This window comes from Pleuronectes platessa, chromosome 2 (genome assembly GCF_947347685.1).
Source record: "Pleuronectes platessa chromosome 2, fPlePla1.1, whole genome shotgun sequence".
NCBI classification, from domain to species: domain Eukaryota; kingdom Metazoa; phylum Chordata; class Actinopteri; order Pleuronectiformes; family Pleuronectidae; genus Pleuronectes; species Pleuronectes platessa.
In genome coordinates, this window is record NC_070627.1 from 16,429,241 (window position 1) to 16,448,128 (window position 18,888).

The 18,888-nt window shown below is 42.9% G+C and overlaps 1 protein-coding gene across 1 annotated transcript in view; it reads right to left on the reverse strand.

The window, feature by feature from the left end:
- The window catches only part of LOC128462373 (low-density lipoprotein receptor-related protein 1-like), a 92,240-nt gene that overhangs the window by 62,641 nt on the left and 10,711 nt on the right, over nt 1-18,888 (reverse strand). Inside the window, 1 exon segment of the mRNA XM_053410649.1 lies at nt 10,797-10,919. Within this exon segment, the coding sequence (XP_053266624.1) occupies nt 10,797-10,919 (123 nt within the window).

The window sequence follows — 18,888 nt, forward strand, 5'->3', positions numbered from 1 at the left end:
TTCCAACTACGAAAGGGGACACAACAATTCAGAAGACGTTAACCACAGGGACTTCTTTTAATGAGCGAATTGAGTTATTAACCAGAATTTATCATGAAACATTCAATATTTGTTGCGAGCGTTTGATTAACAGCAGACGATGGAATGGCACAAAGGAAAAAGAACTTAAAACCAGTGGTTGTCTTCTTCTTTTCATGAGCTGGAAATTAATATAAACAAGATGCAGCATAATGCAAACCGTTTTCGTCTTCTCTCTCTCTTTTTGTTTTTGTTTGACGCATGAACTTCATTTGAAACCGATCGCTCTGCCACTTATTCTGCCTTCCTGTGGAAAGTCAAACTGTTGCTTGCCCCAACTCCTACTCACTGCCTCTCCTTCTTTATCTCTTCCCAGCATTTTCCTCCAACATCTGTTGACCCATTTACGGTAATTGTGTAAGAGTGAGGGCAAGATGTGGATAATGAAAACTGTAAAAGACTAAGAGAGGGAGAGCGAGAGAGAGAGACATAGAAGACCAAGAGGGACACCTCGTCGACAGGAAGTGGACAGAGCCCCACAAGGCTTCATTCTTGTGCGAGTTGGCAGCCAATCCACAGTGGAAAAAGGCATCACTAATGTGAATTAAACAGGTTCCTTTATTCCACATTCCTCCACTGTGAGGGAGCTGGGTTAACTGTTTGAGAAGTTGCTATTTCCTCTACGCTGTTAGTTGTCTCCGTCATCGACCCATGCAAGCTATCCTCGTGACTGCGCCAGCGGCCGACAACTGACGCTGGAGATGTGACTGTTCTTTTCCTACGGAGAACCTGAGGTTGTTCCAAGGTATAATTTCTCTGCTACAGGCGTCACAGAGACGTCAGCAGGTATCAGGATAGATTTCCCTTCTTCCATAGGTCTGTGTGACTCAACAATTTGCCTTAAGATGAACAAAGTACGACTTCAACCTTACTTTGGTTATAACATTTAATAAATTTAGTTATGTTTTGTTTTTTCCTATCTTAATTCAAGAGCATGGTTTCAGTTTGAGTGCAGGACTTATTGATTTCACATACAGATATTGTCATGGTTTAACAGAAAACCCTGTGCTCGCACTCAAATAGTCCCAGCTTGTGCTTAGATTTGCTCTGCTTGTGCTCAAAATGAGCAGTGGCATATTTTGTTGCTTGGGGATTCAGCTCGCTCTCCCTCTGTGCTTGCGTAAAACGTGCTTTAAGATTCCTCCTCTGCTCTTGGAATTTTTCCTCCGCACTTACATTTTTTTGAGCAACAAGTCCGTCAAAATTCCCTAACCATTAGAATGCCAGGTTTAGTGTTGGCAAATTAAATTGTCTTGTCCTCGTTGTGGGGGGATTCGCTTCCAACAGTAGCCAGGTGGGATTTAAGAAAAATTGGAGGGCAACAACCCAGTTAAAGTGACCACCTGAAAAGGACTTTAAAAGAAGTGAAAATAAATTCGAGAAGCTGTGTGAGCATGAGGAGAAGAGCTAAAGTTGGAGCGAAGGAGATAGTTCAAGCAAAAAAATATCTTAGAGCAAGTGTAACAGGCTATTTGAGCACAGATGAATAGGTTTATTTAGTCCAAGTCACCGGTGAACCCAAACAAAGCCTTTCTTCGTCGAGGATCTATCAAAACAAGATTGCAGCACACTGGATTTCAGACACCTTGCACGAGTGGAGCCTTTCACACAGAGGCGGATCACATGCAGACTACCTCACGGTCCAAAGTAGCAAGGGAAGAGGGGGGTGCCGGGGCAAGATAACTAATGCCATTGTTTAGATCACACAAATCGGCTGTGTCCCCCTATAAAGCGGACTGAGCCGCAGTGCTGTAAGAAGCGTCACATGCAAATGCCTGATCTGAAGTGTGGCACGGCCACATGGAGGGAGAGCTGTGGCAGGGTGAGGACCACGGGGGCACAATGATGAAAGGGGGAGGCTGGCACGTTCTCATTATGTGCCGTTCCAGGATTAATATTTCAAGCCACACTCTCCCTTGGTCTATTTATCCGCTGTCAGATTTCTCAATACTTTTCGTAATCTTGGGCCTTTTGTTTCATAAGCAACATTTTTGCAGAATTATTCATCGTGGAAACTGTCTTTTCATCTGTGTTTCCTCTCCTGTAGTAGAAAGAGGCCCAGGCCAGCTGAGGGAGAAAGAGTCAGAATCTGGGTTTGGATCAGGCTGAGCCCAGAGCTGGTTCGGGATGTGGGGATTTTCCATTCACTAGTTCGTGCTTTCCCCTCCATATGCTGGTCAGCACAATGCTTCTTCAACCAATAGCAAACACACAAACAAATAACAACATGCTGCCAGTACTTGAGCAAAAACATGAAAGGGACTTTATGTGAGCCAGAATGAGGGCAACTGTCGAGGCTGCACACTGCCTCCAGCTTCATTTCCAATACCACAGAAGCTTTGACATATGAAACAATAGTCGCAGCTCATTCTCCTGACAATTATTAGATCACCAGAATCAACCAGATACTTCTCACACACATCAACCATCCAGGGAAAGATGAATAATTGAAAATGTTGATCCATAAATACGCCTCATGAATAATAACCGTTGCACTACTTTATCGCCAGCTGCTCATAATGACAAACTAATGTTGGGTTCCTCTGACCGCTGATGACCATGTCCTCGCAGATTGGCTGGGCCCTTTCTCCGATGCTCTTGGCCCGCATGATACATTCTTGGACGGAGCACCCAAACCCTGACCCAGCAGCCCCCCCCCCCCTCGTCTGCCCTGCCAAAGCAAGAAAAGTCCAAAACAACTAGGACACGGCTCTGAAAACACGAGGCAACACAACAGCACCAGAGCTTCATTCCGGCTGAAGGTGGACAGAGTGCCTAATCTTTCCAGTTTGTGTTTTTGATGCTGCTAAATCAACACGGACTTGTCAAAAAAGCTCGCAGGAAGCCGGCGCAGCCACGGCTAACAGCAGAATGCCGCGGATAACAGCGCCTGCACCACACTGTTTATTCCTGACAGCTCTCCTATGAACACTTCAACCTGCAGGGGGAAAACAACACATTACCCCGCCACTCCAACTGCATCTGTGGGTGCCTCACCGACGCCAGGTCTGGTTTGTTCTCAGCTACCTGAGTTTCCTTTTGTCCAGGATATCACATCTCAGTATAAATGTACCACCACATAAATAAGGGCCATGAGCTATAAAATAACATCAATAATTTTCACAATGTATAATGTGATTTGCATCAATGGTCTGCCGTGACCCATTGGGAGGTTTATTTATTTCCTCATTCTTGGGTTGAGGTGTGGCGCTAGGTGTAGAGTGAGACACTCCACACGGGGGGGGGGGGGCGACCAGCGCAGCAGCAGCTGACGACCCAACACACCTCCAGTCGAGACACGACTCTAAAGCCCAGAATCCTCCATCGCAAACCTTTTTTGCCTAAAAGGCTAACTTGATGTGTTTTCAATGAATCTTGTGTAGCTTTATCATATAAATTCAATGTAGATGGTCAGACTTAAAGAAGAGTTTCCTATCTTGTTTTCTGCCATGAAATAAAGTCATGATTAGGCATACATTTTACGTGTAGCACGGGCCTGCTGGTGAAAGACGATGGAAAGTTCTTCTGAGATGCGGGAGTGATCCATAACCTCCCTCGCCCGCACACACGTAAGTGAGACATTTGATTCAGGTAAACTGTGCACACCACAGGGACTGGATCAAATTTAACCAGGTGAACATGATGGATAGTAGCAAGCCAATTCAGTCTCATAAAAATAACAACATAGCATGAGCCCACTATATATCAATATATTCAAAATGGAAAACTAATTGAAATCGACTTGTAATTTTTGGCCACATCTTCCAGCCGACAGATAAGTGCAGTTTATTGTGACCATGTCTGGCTTTAACCCCGGTTGCAGACTATCTGTCCTCTCTGCACTCTGCACTTGACTGTTGGATCTTTGGTCTGTTGGCTCTCTGCTAACCCTTTTCCTTCCAAGATATCAACACCACATTTTCATTCCTTCCTGGGGGGGCTTCTGGGGTGGCTGGCAGGGTGACAAGCAAAGCAGGAAGGCTAAATCCAGCTCTCGAAAGCACAACAAACTGAGCCTTCTCCAAACACAGCAGCATTACGGCTCCTCTGGGCAGAGAAACCTCAAGGCAAACACTCCTATCAGCAAAGTAAATTGAAAGAGTCATATATCTGGGATTTATGTCAGCTTTATATCAGTTATCGGTTAAAAAAGAGGAAATGAAAACGGATGAAACAAATGAAATCAGTGGTGAAATATCAAGACGTTTAAGCCAATCATCCCGCACACACCTGCTTCCTTAAGCTTGTGCATAAAAGGACAGATGACAACGGTTGTAAGTGCACAACTCTCTTACACACATGGAAAGCACAAGCACAAACACACACACACACACACACACACACACACACACGCACCGTCTCTGCATTGTCTATGGAACACACAGAGGAAAGAAGAAAAACACACTTATTACCTCGTGAAAAAAGGCTTTTAAGTGTTGATTATTTCTGAGAATCTAATTATTTGTTTCATTCGCCCATTATTTCCTCACAATGGGCTGAGCCTAAAACTATAAGAACTGTGCAGGGTATTTTTTAGAAGAAGAGAGAAGGAGCCGTACAGCTGCCATAGAATGACTTAATATGTGAAAGGCACTTAATGTAGTCTGTTTTGGCTGAGACGTCTTATCCAGAAAGCCAGAGGGTAACTTTAATCATCACAAATTAAGCACCCAGACCCTCACCAGACAGTAATTTCTATTTGTTATGTCGAGCATTAGAAAAGTAATTCAAAGGACAGATAACTAATTATCGCACAGAAAAATAGCTCCGCAGACGACAGGAAAGGCCCAAGGGGGGTCGCGGAGCAGGATGAGCGCGATCGTCGTTATAAGGAGACCAAAGTTAAACAACCGACACAGGAGACAAGCTGTGTCTTCACTAATGCACTCGCACATTCAGGATGCAGTCACGTTATTTCTGCTACTAATCTCACACCAGGTGGTTTATCGTAAAGAGAGAGAGAGAGAGAAACGGGCCGAGAGGCGAAGACAGGTGTTCAACATCTGTGCGCCTGTACCCGAGGTGCAGGGTGGGGGCTGTGTAGCTTCAATTTTCATACACCCTCATCCTCTTGCAATATATACACCACTCAGTCTCTCCTCTTGTCCCAGGCCTGCTCCTACAGTCTCCCCTACGGGGGCCTCTGGCCTGCTCCCCCCCCCCCCCCGCCCCCACTCCCCGTGGGGAGCACTGCTGAGATTACATAATAACTTTTTTTTAATTTAAACCCCTGACACACTTTTCTTGTCTGTTTACAGACTGGGCTCTGCTGTCCTGCTTCAGAGGCCAGCGTTACCCTCTCGTCTGCCCCAGCCTCAAATCCTCATCCAAACAGAAACAGCCAACTGAAGGACGCCATCTGGCTCACCACAGCCTTAAATAGAGCATGTACATTAAATATATAAATAGAGCCTTTATATATAAAATAAATGTATAAAAAGAGCATATACATTAAATATATAAATAGCCCATATGCATTAAATATATAAATGGAGCCGGTACAGCATGCATATATTGCAGACAGTCTAGTTGGCCATTTTATTTATTGCATATTTTATGCTGACCAGTGCTGAAGAGCTCCTTGAAGGTTTTTTCATTGTTCTATCTATCTATCTATCTATCTATCTATATACATTGAATGTATACAGAGCATGTGTTTATTAGAGCTGTTGGTTTATGTGTTAGCCATACCTATTTTATAAGCTATATCAGAGTTGTGTTACAGCTGTATCTGCATAATAATATAATCTGAGTTTAAGGTTTTCAAATGTTTTCAAGTATTCTGGTTTCATTTCTTTTAATTAAATAAAATTCAATAACCATACAATGGAAAGCATAACCTTTACTGCATATTCTGTGACCACTTTACTGCCAAAATAGATGGCATCCATGTGTATGAACTGACAAGTTTCAAAGCACTAAACAGCTGTTGGTGTTGTATGTAATGCTCAGATTGATATTTGTCTTTATACCTGTGTCTTAGAGACTGCTGTGGAATACCACTTTGTTCTTAAAAGGTGGAACACTATTGTGTCATCTGAGGGGAGACATCAGTCTGACATCTCTGTGTGTGCACACTCACACCTGCTGCAGCTTCCTGCAGGAACAAGATGCTTCTTTTATGCTTAGCAAAGGTAGTTTTCCCTGACATGTTGATGGTTAGTTAAACTGGGTGGTGGCTGCTTTTAGGAAGCAGGATCAGAAACATCCTCTTCCATATCTGCTCTGTATAACCACTAGTTTGGGTCAAATATCTGGTAAATGAAACTACTGATCTAATGTGCACCAATAACAATAAACTCCCTCTGGGCTCATTACAACAGCTGTGGGTTTAATAAAGCAGATTTTATTTTCCTTTGGAAGCAGTCTTTCATTTTATCGACAGGAGTCAGTGAGATGCCAATTACATCATGAAAGATTATGTTTTCCACTCTGAAAGTGGCTGTTACAAAAGTGCTTCATCTCCTAAAGAGCTAATTGCAGCCTAGGTGGGAACTGTCTGTAAAGCTGCCTTTATTACAGGGTAGGGGACATCATTGTTGTGTTACACACTTCCTGTGTTTCCAGGGCACACTCACTAGACGTGGGAATATTTTAGGACCTTAATAAAGTCTAAAGCTCAGAGAGATGAGCCTGCACACTCTGTGACAGTTAAGTACCAGGCATATACCCTGATAGCATGGCTTTCAAATGTTCATTGATTAAAAATGCACATCAAAGCCCTACATGAAAGGCATATGCCCGCACAACCATTGTTTTTGTTTTACTTTTTCAGCATCCCTCTATGCCAGTGTGGCCCAGCACGCCAGGGTACAAAGAACAGCATTGTGGGGGTTACACAGCAGCTGCACTGGACAGTGGCTGACTTCACTGGCAATAGCCAACCCCCCAACAAAGGCCACTGTGAATCCCCATCCACATGAGTGAATAAATAAACCTCTCTTATGCATCTTTCAACTAGAAGCATCCGCCAAAGCGCTTTTATCACAACAATCAATCTATGAGTATAACTCATTATATGGGTGGTGCACATACAGTTTGTAAAATAAGTTTGTATTTTACTTTTCCATTCTCGTGACTTTGTTACAGCTCAGAAAAGTTGATTTCCAGTTTTTCAGAATATCACATCCATATGATGAGATCCAAAAATTCAAGCACATTGAGCTTAGCTGAGATTCTGCAATAAACATCACAATTGTGCTAAGCTGTTAATCAAATGGCATTTTGTTTCCATTGGACAATGTCCAGTAGAGAGCAAAAGGAAACACGTGGATACTTTTGAGACAGAGTTTGGAATTGATTCCCCCTAGAGTCTCAACCGGGATGCCAGCAAAACCTGTGCACTGTTGTAGGAGTAAAACAAAAATCTACATCAAACAGGAGATTTGGTGCAGGAGTAACTATTTACTGCAGTAGTATCTCAGTATTTTGGACAAACTGAAAATAAACTACAGTTCCATCAAGAAATGTTCTAATACCAGCATCAGAAATTCCTCCAAAACTGCTGGAAATGCCTGGTAGGGCATTGGTGAGTATGCAAATATATGTAATGGTCTAATACAACATCTTTAAAGAAATCACTTCTTCACCACTGCAAATCAGCAGTTGTGCTGTACTGTCACTAGCGAGGGCTGTTTTTACAGGGCGAAGAATCAATAATTTACGGTAGCGTAGCGTTAGCCAGAGCTAGCAAAAACACCAGCAATTAGAGACTTAAGTTTTGAGGGGTTACAACAATTGCATAGAGGTTTGTGGCAAAGTTTAATTTAATTGTTTTAATGTAATGTAATGTAAAAGAGGAATAAGCATCATCGGGTTTAGGCTACTCAGGTGATAGTTGTTGATTGATTCACAAGATTTATTTACAAAAAATAACAGATTATCTAAAACATCAATTTAAGTGATGCACAACTCTCAAATTGTAACTTACAGTTCTAATTGAAACCCCCCATTACAGTAGTGGAGGGGGGAATTTGATTCTGTTAAGTATCGCGATATTTTGCGCACGCAATTATATCGATACAGTAGCACAAAGTATCGCAATATATATATATATATATATATTGAATACTTTATTTACAATTGTTGCAATACTTAATTATATATGTAACAACCCCTTGCTGGCAAAGCATGACGAGGAGAGTTTCAGAGTTTAAAAGATACCTGAGCATTCCAGGCACTAGTGTGTCTGCTGAAAGCGTGTCCTTCACTGCAGGAGGTACAGTAACGGCCCAGAGGAGCACTTTAACATCTGAGCATGTTGACCAACTCCTTTTTTCTGAACAAGAATGCCAATATTCCCAAATGAATTTAACATTTTGGTTCATGACCTTGCAGCCAACTGGACTGGACTCTAGCAGTACACATTATTGTTTGTTTTTCATCAATTTGATTGAAGCTCTAAGTTACTCTTATTTATATGATTATTCTCAGGCTTATGTTACTCTATTATGTCTGCTTTATGTTACTGTAATGTTCAAGGACAAAGTTTTTGCAATACCCTTTCTTAGTTTTTGCACTTCAGTTAATGTGTAGACAATGTTGTTCACAGAATTAAATGTGATATTTGAAGTGAGTTGAGCAGTCTTATTTTCCTCATATTTTGTAATGGCTTTGAATAATATGGGGGACATGAATCGCAATGCTTGCTGTATCGCAATTTGTTAAGAATCCTAGTAATATTGAATCTTGGCCCATATATCGCAAAACTAATGAATAGTCACATTTTTGCCAATTCCCACCCCTACATTACAGAATATCTAACCTCTTGCACTGTGCCTGCACACAGGTCATATGCTCTCAATTCCTAGATAAGAGTGTTTACTCCAAACCTTGTAATTAACTTGGTATCATTTCTCAGTAACACAGTCTTATCTTCTACAAAAACAAGTAATCCTAGGAAGGCTAAGATAAAATGGGTATTTGTTTGTCTCTCTGACTCACTTCTCTGGTTTTGTGTGTTGACCCTGTGTGAAGTCGGGGCCTTCCAGAGCACAGGTCTCATAACCTTTTTTAATTTTTTTTAAGCATATGGCACAAGCTAGAGGGAGTCGCGTGACGCAGGGGATGGGGGCACGTTGTTTCCGTTCCAGATACAGACACGGAAGGAGGCCGTCCCGCAGATGAGAAGAGGGGAAAGAGCAGGTTGTGAAAAACAGCAGGTTTCTCCATTGCTCTGGGGCGAGTCTCTAATGGCTTCCAGACCTGCACTCATACAGTCTCTATGTCTAGACTGCAGCTATAGCACTGGTCTCATACACACACACTGTGCCCCCCACTCTCCCCCCCCCCCCCCCCCCCCCCCACTCAACCACCCGAGCCCCCTGCCCTCTGAGGAAACTACAGGTGTTTCAGTCTACGAGGGCGACCAAACACACACTGCTGCCTTATTCACTTCCGAGGGATTCAGCCTGAAAGCATCTTAACTCTAATGAGGACTTTAAAACCACGACAGCTGTCTTCTTGTTTGTTTTGTTCAGTTCTACTTTCGGATTGGTTCTGTCTCGCGACTGCATCCTCAGTGTCTCTGAATGCACAAGCAAATCACATCTATCAAAGAAAGACAAACTTTGTAAATCTCCTAATTGGGCATGACAGCACAGTTCGAAGCCAAATGACCCCTCTCGCTCCCAGATAGAACATCCCGTTGTTGTCTCCGGCACGGCTGTGGTTAGCCAAATAAATCTAATAGCCCATCAGTCTCAGTCTGTTAGTCGAAGACTGCTTTCAGGGAACTGCTTGCAGGGATCAAACGCTAAGCTAACTTATTAGCATACCCTTGAGATTGCTAAAAAAAAGTGAAACCACAGTAGGTGTCTGATCCCTGAGGCAGTTTCGAAGATCTGTACCAGTTGAATATTGTTCAAGTCAAATCAATCTATATACATCAGACATTGATATATAGAATATTTTCTGCAGATTAACAGAAGCTGTTACTAGCTAGAGTTTGCATTTATTGTGATGAATATAATCAAAGGCTAGTGTTTAAATGTATACAATAGTTTCACATCCTAATCTGCCTTTAACACTTCCTGTATAATATCAGAATCAGAGAAGCAGCACGAGCTTGTTTCCTCTAAATTCACAGACTTGAATGAATCTAAATCGTGATGTGAAAAAAAAACACCCTTCTGGGGATGCTTTACATTAGAGCCTGACAGATTTCTGGGGGGTTGATACCGATTATATTATATTATATATATTTATATATAATATAATATATTATATGATCGATATTGATATTTTACAGTTCAACCATAAATTCAACCTATAAAATAAAAATATATATTACATGTAATATATAGGCAATGGTCTGCAGCTCTAACTACTCATTACAGTTGATATTTTAATACTATATAGATATTTTTCATATCGTTATATTATTTTTTTATTATTGTAACGTTGGGCTAGATGTGGCTCGAGGTAAATGTTAATGCATATCTTTTCTGCATTGTTTGTTCTGTATAATAAAAGTTTACATATGGGCATTTATCAACCTAGGGTAATATAACGGTCTGGCTCTGCTTTAGATTATATGATGTGCAAATCCAGACATTCAAATCCACATAAACTGACTAGCCTTTCTCTCCAGGCTTCACTTATCTACCCTGAATGGAGACCAAATGTCATTCTGTTGTGGAGGCAGATGTAGCAGAATCGTACAAACAGTCAGCATCTGGATACAATACACTGGAGCATCTCAACTCAGGGAGACTTACAGACATCAGGCTCCTCATCAGAGCCGTCGGGGCAGTCTTTCTCCCGATCGCATCGCCATCCCTTCGAGATGCATGTCACCCCGTCTTTACACACAAATTGCTTTGGGCTGCAGGTCTTTGGGGCTGAAAAGAGACAAAGACAAAATGTAATTAATGAAAAGATTTCTGGAAAAAGAAAACGGCCCCTTTTGTGTTGGAAATCTTTAGTCCTGTGGTCTCATTAGTAAGCAGGGTCTGTTGTGTTCTGAGTCAATAGTGTCCCTCAATGGCCCTAATTATGTTCTGGAAAGTAGCTACAAGATGGAGAGGAAAGAGATGGATACACAAAAACTGAAACACACACACTCATGGAGGGCTGGTAAGGCTTGGCATAAACTCACTGCACCTAAATATCCAGGTCAGTGTTCCCAGGCCATTTTGCAGTGATGCTACACGTTTGGAAGATATTGAAGACCATCTTGTTTAGTGAGCTGCCCCCCTATCGTCCACTTTCCCTTCAATCAACCTTCCAGAGAGGGAAAAAAAATGCTCACTCCATACATAGCCAAATGAGTATTCAAACCCACAAACTCATGTCCCCTCAGACCTGCACATAAACACACACAAGCAACAAGGCTGAGTCATTCAGGGGAGGCTCTCTGTGAGCACAGTTGGACACAACAACTTACTGCTGAGTGGTGACTAGTCTTACCTAACGTTTTTCATCAGGGGGGGAAATAATGATGAAAATGTATAATCTTGGTATGTTCAGAATTTACTTGAGTAGTTTATTGTCCACTCGGTACTTAAGGTTGTACAAAGTCAAGTGGAAATCCCCAAATCCTATTCAGCAGGTATAGAAAAGTAAAGAAAAGTAAAAGGAATGATAATTACACCTAGACGACCCTGTCCCTGTTCTCAATGTCCTGGTTTCATAAACAACCACTTGTAGGCATTCAATGATATAACATGTTAATTAATAGAGTGTAAATTACAGAGACGTATTCATTCATCATCAACAGAAGAAGTTATAGCACCATTACATAGGATAGTACTTTCAAGGAGTTTGTGATTCTTTTTACATTTCTTGCGGCTTAACTCAAAGTCAGACTAAAGTTGGGAGGTAGTGTTTTCTGTTCAACTGGGCTCAGTGGCGGATATCAAATTTGTCTTAATCGGGGGCCATAAAGGTCCCATCATTTACACAAAATGGCCATTTATATGTTCCACATTCATTCACAATTCCTGACTACGGTTCACATCCAAGTCATTCCTTCAGGTTTGAGTCGTACATCTTTTATCCATATTCCATTGTGTACTTAAAAATGAAAATAAAAATTATTAACAAATGTAATTGTTAGTTTTGTTAGTAAGGGACTGTTTTTTCTTATTGACAGGACAGGGGGCCTTCAGGGGCCAGATTTCACCTTTGACCAGTGCCCAATGGCCCTGCCTCTGTATCCGCCCCTAACTGGTCTACTTAAAAATGAATTTGGATACCTATACTTACTAACTAAAGAGCTCGATTCGGTTTTACCAACCTAGTTTCAGCAACTCAAGATTTTCACTGCATAAGGTGAAAGGGAAAGGTGCCTGCAGATGTTTGTAGTCCTGTTAATCAACCTGGTCACGTTAGAGTGAGTTTTTACAGTACTCGTGACTGGTATGACTAGTCTCACATAGCCAAACCTCCACAGTCCTGTGTCATTTCAGCTAACTCGGAGGTTGCCCTTTTCCGTAGGGAAGACATATTGAAAACTGTACGAGGCTGGAAGCAGCGAGGGAGAAGAACGCTGTCTGAAATCCAATGGCAGCTTAAACCCACAGTCTACCTCCAGTGAGCTGAAAATGCAATGTAACATGTTGCTCTGTATTTTTACCGCCAAGCAAAGATTATTACAAAAGCACTTTAGCTCTCAGGCAAGTTATAGAAAAATGGCATCTGGTTAAATAGGGAGGTTAATACAAGATTTAGCTGAAAATTACAAAAATGTGGACATTACAGTGAAAATCCCAAACTATAACTGCAATTTATAATAAAAGGTATGTTAAATGTCTGATTTTAATATATATTATTGAAGCTATGTTTTTATATCAACTGAGTTCATGTTCTCTCTTTGCCTTATGTTTCTTTTACAAAAATGTCTTTCTATACAAACTCCACATCCATCACTGTTATTACGTTAAATATCAGTGGTTATTGGCAAAAGCTTCCCCTCCCTGAATCATTCCACTGACCTCAGCCTTCTGATACAACTGATAATTTCCATTTTAAAGTGTCACACGCAGACCGTGTCGAAACCTCTTGTGTACAGTGAGTCTTTTACGGTCAGAATACAAGGCCCCCGTTGGAGATTAAGATGTTATTGTAACCTCTCGACCAAGTGGGCATATAACAGGAGGAACGGGGCAAGAGGAAGCAATGGGACAGAGCAGGGCTGGATGATGGGATGAAGCAGGATAAACAGGATGAGTGTATTTACATTTGAAGCTGGCTTCCAACTCCAGTGGTGAAGGGAATCTTGAAATGGAGCTCAACCTAAATACCATGAATTCAAGCTGACATATTGCTGTGCTCTTTCACACATTCCCCACTTGCAACGGTGTGTGTGTGTGTGCGCGTGTGTATACTGTGTGTGTGTGTATGTGTGCATAGGGGCATCGTTTTTTCGCAGGAGTTACAAGCTTTTGAATTATTCATGCAGTGGAACCAGGTTTGTGTTAGAGCGTTTCCTCTTTGCTCTTCATCATTCGTCTTTGGTGCGTGCTCGCGTTTGTTTGTTTGTTTGTTTGTTTGGAGGTTTAAACACCAGCCGCAGTCCGCAGCGAGTCTTGGCGCATCTGTCTGTTGTCTCACGGTTGTTCAGATGCTGACGTGCTCTGCCTCAACATGCTGTTAACTCTTCCTCCACTAATGGCTGTGGGAGGAGTGCACATCTGCCTCAGACTCATCTGCAAGATGCTCCTGACAGGAACAGATCAGGGAGCAGGAAGAAGGTCAGGAGGTTAGTGAGCATGCAACAGTAAAGGCTACTGTACCAGCGCCACGTCAGCCAGCTGTGATAGGTAGAGGGAAGCAGGGGGAGTGGAGACAAAGGCTGTGCTCGAACCTGTCATTAGAGTCAGTCTCAAGTCATCCAATCACAACAAGACTTGTATATATACTGTGCAAAGTATACAGCAGTAAAGAGCATAAATGCATTTATGTTTAACCTTGTGGATACTGTTTTAAATTATAGGCATCTCCTTTCGGTCCCTTTTGCACGACCTGTACATTTCCATAGCTTTTTGTCCTTTGTCTGATTTCTACATTACAAATGAATAAAACTGAATTACAGGAAGCACGAACCACAGTGGTGGTCAGGGAGGCAAGTTAGAGAGTATGGGTGCATCTCAGCTCCCTTAATTGCCTCCACATTTCTCTGACTTACATCCTTCACTCACATCTTTTTGTCTGGAGACATGAGCAGAGACATGCGGAAAAGAAGCGAGGAAGGAAGAATGGAGGAAACCCATTCGGAGAGAAATGAGATACATCCTTCATTCGTCATTGTCCGGTGGGGACGGCACTACCCCTGGATAGCCCTTCAGTCTATTTGCACACATGGACTGTCCAATTAATACGTTTCTTCTCTGTTGTCGACACCTGCATAACAAAACTGTGTTCTAGACAGTCTGTTAGTGGACTTTGCAGTTCAGACACGTAATCTATGGTTTTAGAAATTACTTATGTTTTTGTATCTGGATTAATTCATATTCCGTTGCATGATTTTACAATCCTCTACCAGAAAGTCCCCTTTTCTAACTGACATTAATGTTATACTAAAGGTTAACGGAGTGAATTAGCCTGGATGCCAGACGAACTTAGCCCCGCCCACAACATTTTGGTCGGGCAGTTCGGTCTGGAGTCGCTCCATTGGGAAAAAATTATGGGGCGTGTTTCAACTGACCAGGAAGTAAAATTCCTCTTCGCTCAATTGGATAGACCTACAACCAATCAGAGCAACGTAGTATGTGACGTATGCTAAGCAACGCATTGTGAGTTATTTACTAACGCCGGGTTCACACCGGACGCTTCAGCGCAGCGCCAAGCCTTAAATAACAGCTGGCTCCCATCCACTCCCATGTTAAAACTTTGTGCCGGTCACACCGGAGGCTGAAGCACCGCGAGGCAGCCTTGGCGCAGCGCGGTGCTTCAGCCTCCGGTGTGACTGGCACAAAGCCGTGCAGCGATCTACTGGATCAACGGGTGATATTATTAGCGCTGCCCGGCGGTTCAGCGTCGCTTCAGTGTCCGTTGTGAACAGCCAAGCGCCGGGGCGATAGGGATTAGCGCGGTGCTTTGGCGTCGCCTCCACGTTCTGTGTTCCTCTTTCAAAATGAATGCGCTGTCGATATCTTCTAAAACAGACTCAATGGCAGCATCTACACATCTCAGCTCGCCAGCGGCAGGCATGTTTGTTGAAAACGAATTCAACCCGAGGGCACTGTGATGACGAGGTTGATTACGTTACCGTTGATCATCTGTCAATCATCGTATAAAGCCCGCCCTGACAATCTGATTGGCCCGGTCCGGCCATAATTTTTTCCCAATGGAGCGACCCCAGACCGAACTGCCCGACCAAATCTGTTGTGGGCGGGGCTAAGTTCGTCTGGCATCCAGGCTAGGAGTGAATGGCAGATCCTGAAAATACAAATTATAAAAGACGATAGTGGGTCATGGTCACTGTGACGGCCTGCTGGCCTGTACCTTTCCATGACAGGTGTCTAACCCTCTGTTTGTGTCCCTGGTCTCCGTGTGCAGTGCTGCTGATTGGGGATAACGAGCCGTAACTGGGTGCACCTGGTACGCAGGTGTACCGGACTCCTTGAAAGCTCTGGCTCCTCCTCCTCCGAGGGGCTCGACCTGCAGCAGACACAGGCTGAGCGGCTGGGCTTGGCCAGCATCGGGGGGTCGTGCTGAGCATTCGTTTTGTCTTGTGGATTGTTTTGTTTGAATATCTGCACCTCTGAGATTCTACAATAAACCCATCCTGGAACATCGTAAAACTACCGTCCGCTCTGTCGTGTCATTCATACGCTGGGTGTGACAGTCACCAACAATTTTCTCAGATTCAATCATTTCAACTAGATCTGAAATATATATATATATAATATCCAAAACTTAAGAGTATTGAATAAAAACATTTTATCACTTACTTTTCTCTTTAGGCAAACCTAATGTAGCAGATAAACTACTTTTTGGTCAAAGATCTTGAACAGATAAACTTGCCTATGAGAGGTTAGCTTATCACTTGGGTTTGAAATATTGCAGGTGGTTTATTTATCTGGTTTAAAACACAATATCCAGGTTAAAAAAAAACAACTATAATAACTGCTTGAGCAAAACGTACTTGTGGCTGTGGAGGTCTTTTGTTCGGCTGCAAAGTGCTACTGGTCTCTTACTTAATTGTCTTTTGTTTGTAAAGGAAGCGATACAGTGAGAAAGAGGTTGAAAGAAAGAAAAGGGGGTAAACAGATGGATGCGGCACAGGATGACATAACAGAGTAGAAACTAGATGACCTGGAGCAGTGAGAGCAAATGGAGAGATGTGTGCGTACGTCAACTCAAAGGTGGGGCCGGGCCCTCACAGCCGGGTGGAGGCCTGAGGATCTGAGAGCAAACTGGGCTGGGCTGGGACACTGTGAAGGGATGGAGGAATGTCACACATGCTATCAATGAGCTGCCTGTGTGTTTACCCAAGTGGAGGCTGCATGAAAACGCTTTGGGTCATCGCCATTTGTGCCCCATTGCAAAACCACTGCCCCTCTAGTCCTAGCTCCTGGATGAGCTCAGTCTGGTTGGGAGGAAGAGTCCTCTCCTAAGGCAAACACACGCCTTGTCCCCAGCCACAGCCCCATTTCCTCCAACACCCACACCAGAGCTATAAATAAGTTGGACGTCTGCCCTCAAAGATCAACCAGGGCACTACAAAGCTGCAGCAGACAGTGAGACTACCGCCTCATCACACAGCACTCAGCAGCAGTGGAGCTGAAGCTGGACTAAAAGTACTGTCAACCGTGGTGCTGAGAGGAGGCCCGTGCAGTATGGAAAGCAGTCTGCAAAGCCGCCTGCATTAGGTGTCACACGGGGAGACGTACAGTCTGCGCCGGTTGTAGATCTCCTGTTCTGTAACTTACAAACTGCCCAGACATTACAAAAGATGCCCTTCAGAGACTAGAACGTCCCTTCAGTGATCATATCTGCAAACCATCAGTCAGCTCCAGGATAACAAGACTGAATGTCTACAATCATGCTAGCAGCTGGCACTTTGAGGCAATGATGCTTTGAGCTGAAAGCTACTATCGGCATGCTAACCTTCTAAAAGGGATTAGGCTATCATAGAATGAACATAGAGAAGGACGACAAGACAGCTCCTCAAAAGTGAAGCCATCGTCTGACCAAAACAATGGCAGCTTTCATATCTGTATTATCTGGGATGAATATTTAGACAGTGGATTGAAGTGGAGACGGATCTTTATATACAGTCTATGAGGTTTACCATGTTCACCATCACAGTTTAGCATGCTAGTATGTTAGCTGCAGCTAATAAACACACAAAAGAAAGTTATTGTTTCTATGACAAATCAAAGTTTCCCTGGGATGCTGCTGATCTATGAAAAGTCAGAGGGTCAAAAATAGTATTACACTTCATCCTGACGGGGCATACATTAATGTAGAAAATGCTATCACAGTCCAGGCATGATTGTTGAGATATTTCAGTCTGGACCAAAGTGGTGGACAAATCAACAAACAGACAGACTTTACCTTCTCTAGGTCAAGGTTTTCTAAGCTAGCTGAGCAAAGAAGTCTAGCTGAGTGTGTTTACGTGGATATTACATTGTTTTCTTTTCCAGGGAGACTTTCCCTTAAATATTCTAAACTTAAGTCACTCATAGGCACACTTTGCATATAACAGCATGACTATCAGTGACCAAGAAGTACGGAGGAGGAGAAATACAACAATAAACATTGTCATACAAATGTATTTTGTGTATGCACACATGAAAGCGGCTTCTTTCCCCTACTACACACAGACCGAGAAAACTTCCTCAGGCTACGTCCGCTCGGATCTGAGGAGGTGCATCCTCTCCAGCTTCTGCAGCATTGTAACCGCTGCTGATTCATCCAGAGCTATGAGACAAAGTTGGCAGGCCCACACAATAGCAGCAGGTGGGTGTGTTGGCTGAAGTAAGTGCACAGCGAATTGTGCAAAATGCTCACAGAGGCTATTGCAATGTCTGCTGAAAAAGAAAAAAGGAAACATCGTGTTTAGTCTACTGAAGATTGGATGTACTCGCACTAATATAACACACCGTCAGTTTCTCAAGGGGAGACGGTGGTCCTGCTATCACTCATGTGTTTCGCTGCTGGAAATGATAAAGGTTCATTATGTTTTCAAATTTTCAAGAAGAGGGAGGTTTATTTTAGGACATGATGAAATTGTATAGATTTAAACTTGACATTGACACAAGCCTTGATACACACTATCTTAACTGAGAGCCACAGACAGGGAAAGTAATGAAACACAACAAGTCACACTGACTCGACCTGCAGGCGAAGAATCTTTGAGATATGCAACAGAACAGAACATCGATGATAGGCACGTCGAGGCGGTTAGGACAAATCTAAAGAGAGAAATACATTTTTATGTTCAGAATATTCTCCTATTATCAGCCTCTTAGATTTAGACGACACAAGACCGAGTCCGGCAAGTAATGAGACAGCAAATAGCCACAAAAGCTAAAAGGGAAATGGGAAAACATATTAGAGAGACAGGGCAGTCAAGAAGAAAGAGAGAGGGGCAGGGGTCAATTCTCCTGACCTCTACATGTAAATGGGTTGAGGGGGGGAGTTGTGTAAAGGGCAAAAAAATGAGGAGAGAGTCTTCATCAGCTGGGCTGGCTGTGGTCTGCCACCTCCTCATCCTCCTCCACAGCAGGATTTTGTAATGGAAGAGAGTGAGAGGAGAGAAGAAGGAGGGGGAGGGGGAGTTTTCCAATTTGTCATATAAAAAAAAACTGAAAAAAAAACATCCCCAGCTGTGCCTCTTTTAAATAAACCTTTCTGGCA